We start from the raw sequence: 6,755 nt of genomic DNA on the forward strand, positions 1-6,755 counted from the left end.
ACACAATTAATATAAAATAAAATTGTTTTACTATGTATGATTTAAGTAAGATTTTGATTGTTAAATTTTTATTAATTATAAGTTATTATCAATTTTTTTTACTCAACTAAATTTTAATTCCGGGACTTTTTTTTCTTTGGAGTGCTTTCATTTCATCTATTTGAACAAAAAAAGAGGCGTTGTGGAATAATAAGTTAGAGCAGACACGATTGATTCCGCGGATTCCATATATATACATCCTCAGAAAAATGTTGTAAAACATTACTAGATCGAGTTTGTTTGCACGTTTTCATCAAAATCAGGCCTCAGATCAAGCAATGAAGCAAATATTAGATGATGAAAGTTTTGGAAGCTGTACTATATATACACATGAGACATCGTAAGATAATGTAAATCAGAAGCCCAAAAAAAGAATGCTGGTTGGTTGTTAAGACTTAACGATAAAAGAGCAATGTGGTTGCTACCTTTGAGGAGCACCAGAAAGGATGGGGTCATTGATTGCTGAACTCTGTTTTCCCAAAGCGGGAATACTTAGAGAACGTTTTCTAAATTTGGCTTTGCCGGTTGATGCTAGTTTCTTCTCGGTCTTTTCAGCAAGCAAAGAAGAATAAGAGCACATGGGCTCTGGAACTGCCCCTGCCCCTGCCACTGGCAATGGCTCACTTCTAGTTCTAAGGAATATATCCAGGTTTCTACGATACTTATTCCCATGCATTTTAGTTCCTTGCTCACCGGCAACACCACCAGGCTTGCTCTTTAACCCATCATCATCATCATCTGACCAATACCCATTTTCCATCACATCTTGCATTGCAAGATCTTCGTACTCTTCATCAGACTTTGTTGATTCCTCATCAACTGATCCTACCTACACAGCAATCAATAAGATTAAAAATGGCCCAAAAATAGTTATATACAGCATCAATTCATTTCCAAGTGATAAAACACAAACATCGTCAACCATTGCCATTGCTAGCAAGGGCAAAACCAATGGCAACACAAAAGACTTGAAACTCTTCTCTGGGGCAAATTTCATTACATATACATTTCAGATAGTTAAAGTATTTGACTAACATAAAAAATATCTAAAGAACCAATTCAATCCAAAAGCTTAAGCTGTTGAGTGAGGATACATTAACGGTTTTATATATCTCAACAAAATATAAGTCTATACCTCGTCGTGGACATGTTTGTCATTATCATCACTGAAATCCTCATCACTGCCCACCTCTGGGTGATCGTCAATCTCTTCATCACTACCATGCACGGAGAAGTCTTCCTTGAGCTAAAAAATATACAAAATTGACAAAAAAAGTTAAAAATCACAGACTATTTTTTTGTTATACAATATTTTCCCATTGACATTAACAAGCCGATAATTTTTGTGTTGAACAGAGAGATAAATTTGCCAAAATATTAAAATTTACCTCCTTCGCAGGGCAATCCGATAACCTTGGTGAGCTACAGCAAGAGGATACATATCTACTACCGGTATCAGTTCCATCAGCTCTAGACTCATCAACACTTCCAGCACGACTAGTGCCACCATCACTAGGCCAAGCACTGATCCCATAAAAACCAAACTGAAGATTTACAGGTTCTGACTTACCAATCCGTAAGGGACCATACATTGGATGTCCAATTCCATTCTCTTGTCCATGGCCACATATAGGCTTCCCATTACTGTCAACTAAATTAACAGGCCAAGCCTTTGCAACAGATCCATCAGTATTAACAAGAGCCATCAGATTCCTTGAAGAACCTTTTCTCTGGATCAATTGAAACATTCCTTTTGAGCTCAAAGAATTTGCTGCACATTGATTTCTATATTCCTCATAAACAACTGTTACAGTATTTCTAATAGGATCGTATAGTTGTTCCCCAACTTCACGCCTTCGAAGGCAGCTGAAGACAGTTGCATGGATGGCTGCTACACTCTTGTCAACATTGGTGTTGTTTATTTTGGGGACTAAATGCTTTTCAGCACGCTTACAGAGATAATCCTGGATTGTTCTGATGTTTCGGATATACTTTACGTATTTGTTTTTAGCTGGGTCCAGTGTCATATACTTTGCACGTACAGCAAATCTTTCCAAATGCTTGTCCTCATTTGTAATGTATATCATGAATGGTATGATTGACGGATGTTTCTTCATGAGCCCCATCTGCATAAGTACTCAAGCTTTTATTGCAAGCTAATGAGAAAAATATCATAGCATAAATTGACATCCATAAGAAAAGAAATAATGAAGAACACAATAATGAAAATTTGACGTACCACAAAGTTGAGGCTCAAGTGAACACCCTCAACAACAACGGACTCTTTTCGCTCTTCCCAGGCAGTGATTAGCCTATCAAGACTGTCAATCACCATCTCACTCTGTGCCTTAAATCCTTCAATAGCCATTTGTTTAGGACTCAGAAGTTCAGTAGTACCAGAGCCCGTCTCCGATGACGGTAAATCAGGTTTGTTAGAATTGTGACCCTCAGTTACATCATCCTTGGAAAGTGAACGTGACACACCAGCCAGCTTTTTTGCTTTTCTTCTGGCTTTTGCTTCTGCAACAGCAACGGGATCCAAACACTCGCCTGCATGGTAGGTAGAAGCCCACAACAAGGGGTTTTCCTTCTCATCAGCAAAACTTCTCATCATGTGCCTAATAGAATCAGTTGATACCACTGTCGTGATTCCCAACCTGCTACCCTGAAGTGAAGATATATATGGTATTCGAGTTATTGAACTGTAAGTATAAATAGTACTCAGTTTCAATTTCATTACTTACATACATATCCTACCACAAAATAAGTAAAAACTAGAACTACGTAAACAAACAACTATTTTCTATGTAAAAATACCAGTAAAGCAGACAATGTGGATTTGCCACAGCCACTAGTGCCGCACAACAGCACTGTCACAGACTCCTTCCGTTCACGGATCCTGTAACCAAGGAAAATAATCAGAGACATATGAGAGTAGGTTTTACCACATTTTAAAAAATAAACTCCTCATCATAAGTATAAAATTTAAGTAAAATTTTAGAGTTTTACAGGTATTACATATCAATATGCTGTATGCTGTATGTTGCACTTCATATGAAAGCTCAGTAATTTCACTCAAACTCTTCCAAAACAACTATGAAGGGACTTTCGACATGGAAATAGAATCAGAAGTGAAAGAAGACAATATTTACTAGAACAAATACTAGAAATTGAAGTGGTATTGTTTTAACCCAGTGACTAGAACCAAATCAGTATTCAAATCATTTTGAAAACTGAGAGGTCTAGCATTCTCCATTCGTTAAGTTTATGGAAAATATACTCAGATTCCTCATAAACCAAAAAATTATGTGAAATTCAGAGAGTGCAGCAGCAATTTAGAGAAGATGTAAGGCAGAGCATATTTTGGAGGCAAACTAAAAAATGCAACAGCATATCTTGGACTTCCATAAGCCTAGAACAATGATGATGATTACTCTCTTTATATATAATTCACATGTTCAGTGCTAGAAAATAAATGTAGCTCATCTCAGACAGATATTAAAAACAAACTAGAGTTTGATGATACTGATAGAACTGTAAATTCAAGCATCTTAATTGAACCAGGTCATATGCACAATTTACTTTGAAATAATGGGCAAAAAAAGGACAATAACCCAAGTTATCATAATTTTCTAGTCTTGAATAGCGTCTGCACGTATTGACAAAGGAAACAAATATAAAGCCACAAAAGATAAATGATTCAGAGACCTTTAAGACAATGCACAAGACATAAGATAGAATAGAAGTCCATGAAATCAGTAAATCACAATTTTTATTTATTTATTGATAATTATAGACATTTTCAAAATTCATATAACACCCAAAGAAAAATGCCGAATCAAATTAATGTGATCCAGTTTCTATAAGTGCACCATACTAACATAACATGACTAGAAAATCTTGATTATGAAAATGGAAACCTTGGTAGACCATATCTATTTATGTAACTTAATAGATTCCATTACATCAAAGCATATGCTGCAACCACAGTCAGAATTGTTTTTTCCTCTCATCTATTCAGGTTACTACTGTAGAGGTATAAAACAATGTGGTACCTGCAGGCTAGAACCAAGTCTGCTCTCTGGTTGGGACCCACATACTTGTACTCAGCCAGAGCATCACAGACAATATCTAGAAAAGTTTCTCTCATAAGGAAAGCAGTTGTTCGCCTTTTGTATAACTCAAATGGTACACTCTTCCTTCTATAATCTTTCCCCAAAAGTAATTGGTTGCCTAAGTCTGCTTTACCCATGTAAACACCAGCATAATGACCATCTTTCTTCACAAAATTTCCCTTGGGAACATCAGGACCTGATAAACCCACAACATCAGGCTGCAAATTATCATTAGAACTCTCGCTTCTTGTGCGTTCAAAAACTCTTCGGCTGATCTGATAAGAGGAAAATGGAAAACATATTCAGAATAACGTTGTACAAAAATTCCAGAGTTATGCTTACTATGAGGTGTAACTCTCAGTCAAAGGGTGTCTAATATGAAGCAACTTACTCTGCCCATAAGACATTACTCAGTAAAAGTCAATCAACAGACGCCATGAACTAAATACCAAAAAAACAATCATATATGAAATTTTCCTTTGAAGCATGAACACTTCAAAATGACTACCGTATTGGTGCCAAACACATATCCATGTCGGATACTCCTTGGACACTACCAAATACCTCTAACCTGCATCCTATAATTTTTTGAATATTTGTTCCAACACTGGTGCGGTACCACACTAATTAGTATATAAGTAATACTATTTCTATTTCATTAATAACTATTTTCTTGATTTTATATGTCGTTGTACCCTAACAATGTCGGATCCTATAATTTCTAAAAGTAGCCAAATCTAAATGTCCATGTCCGTATCTATGTCTAGTGTCTTATCCATGCTTCATACTAGCTTATAAGTTCTTAGCAAGGAACAAAGACTTTCCAAGCAACATAAATTTCGCCTAATAACTAAATAAAGACAACCCACTACGATCTATTATCCCATTAAAGTGAATTAAGATTATTAAGGAGGAAAAAAGAAAAATCAGTATTTTCACCCCAGGAAAAACTTGACAACGTAAACTCATATCAAGTACAATAGTCCACTTTAAATGCATCATCTTTCCCTAAAACACAATTAAATTAAAAAGAAAAAAAAAAGTTGAATTTTACACGCATGCTAAATCCTTTGTAATTTTTTATACGCCGTTGAATCATTGAAGGGGCGCATTAAAAGCCAATGAAAACCAAGTCAAAATAAAAAAAAAAAAAACCAAAATGATGACCCAGCACCAGAACGTTAACGAAATAGTGGCCCAGCAAAAAGTGAAATGGCAAAGCAGAACAATAAACAGGTCAAACTATTCAATAAAGACAAAAAAAAAAAAAAAAAGGAGTGCTAAACAATCAAAATATCAATCAAAAATTCCAGTTAAGTACCTCAAATCCAGAACCTGAAAAATAAATCAAACACCTAAAATACACTCGATTGCAGACAAGTAAATCCCAGATCATCAAAACACAATAAACCCAAAAATATAAGGAGGGAAAAAAAATTAAAAAGACAGCAACACCAACAGTTTTCAGAATCAATCGAAATGAAACGAATAAAAGAAAAAACAAATTATAGAATTAAAAAAATTAAAAAAAAAAAGAACACCTTGACGGCATGTCGCGCTTTGCATCCCATAAGCTGAAGAGTACTCTGTAGAACAGGACGCGTATATCGAAATGACTCTTTGCCTTTTTCTTTGTCTTTGTCTTTCTTCTCAGCCTCGTCGACAACCACTATATATAGTATCTTCCCAACCTCACCCATCATTCCAACACCTTGCAAGTTGAGATTGAATGATTCCATTCAAAAAAAAAAAAACACGTTCACGCGCATGCTATCAACACTAACTTCCACGCATTGCCAAAACGCAAATCAAATGTTCCCGACATTTATGATGCCGACAACAAAGGACGAAAGGAATGAATGAAGTAACTTAAAACTGCAATCCGAGATTGCAACGAACAATGCGAATGAAGCGATTATTGAAGAAGAAGAATCGAAAGAAGAACAATAGGGTTAGGATCTTCGTCAACCATTATTTGAACGGATTAAGCGGTGGCGGTGCACCATTCTATTTTTTTTTCTCTCGTCCTCTCTCTCTCTCTCTCTCTCTCGCTCGCTCCAAAAATAAGAGTTGCAGGTTTTTTTGAAATGACGGATTTCGCCCTTCGACTTTACGCGAATTTCATTTGCCGCGTTTCCCTACCTAGAAAACCCTGGGCCCCAACATCAAGTTGTGACAGATTCTGTTATTTAACATATTTATTAAGGAATAAAAAAAATAAATGACCAAGAAATTTTTAATTTTATTTAATATTTTCTTTTCTTAATAAGAGAAAAGTCTATTCTAAACCAACCATGATCTAACCCTTTTTCTTCATTGCTTATTTTATTATGGTAAGTATAACAACAATTGTATTTCCAATAAATTCTCGATACATAAAGAGAAAATATAATTATCTAATTGTACGATTACTATCGTTTTCAGTCTTATAAAAACCGATGTGACCAACCCGACCGATTGGACCGTCTATCAAATTCTTAACCGGTCTAGTTTAGATATTAGACTCATATGTATTTGGTTCATTATGAAATCAGTGAATCAGGATTCAACCGGTATTAAATAGACACAAATTTTGTGAAATTTTTGACATAATGCCTGAAA

General features: G+C 35.4%; 1 protein-coding gene across 2 annotated transcripts; it reads right to left on the reverse strand.

Annotated features, from left to right (window-relative positions):
- Nucleotides 1–345: 345 nt before the first annotated feature.
- On the reverse strand, nt 346–5,857 carry LOC133308165 (P-loop NTPase domain-containing protein LPA1 homolog 1-like). 2 transcript variants are annotated; one of them, XM_061508770.1, is made up of 8 exons: nt 5,696–5,854; nt 4,393–4,429; nt 4,095–4,350; nt 2,857–2,938; nt 2,279–2,704; nt 1,428–2,165; nt 1,175–1,285; nt 346–868 (listed from the first exon to the last, which is right to left on the reverse strand). In XM_061508770.1, the coding sequence occupies exons 1-8, from the start codon at nt 5,852–5,854 to the stop codon at nt 461–463; spliced, it is 2,217 nt and encodes a 738-aa protein (XP_061364754.1). In that variant the 3' UTR covers nt 346–460. The 2 variants fall into 2 exon arrangements, with proteins under 2 accessions (XP_061364754.1, XP_061364753.1); XM_061508769.1 differs by having other exon boundaries at nt 4,095–4,429; nt 5,696–5,857.
- Nucleotides 5,858–6,755: the final 898 nt, after the last annotated feature.

The sequence above is a fragment of the Gastrolobium bilobum genome, unplaced genomic scaffold, assembly GCF_033153095.1.
Source record: "Gastrolobium bilobum isolate Gb01-03AN ecotype WA unplaced genomic scaffold, APGP_CSIRO_Gbil_v1 utg52329, whole genome shotgun sequence".
Lineage (NCBI taxonomy): Eukaryota > Viridiplantae > Streptophyta > Magnoliopsida > Fabales > Fabaceae > Gastrolobium > Gastrolobium bilobum.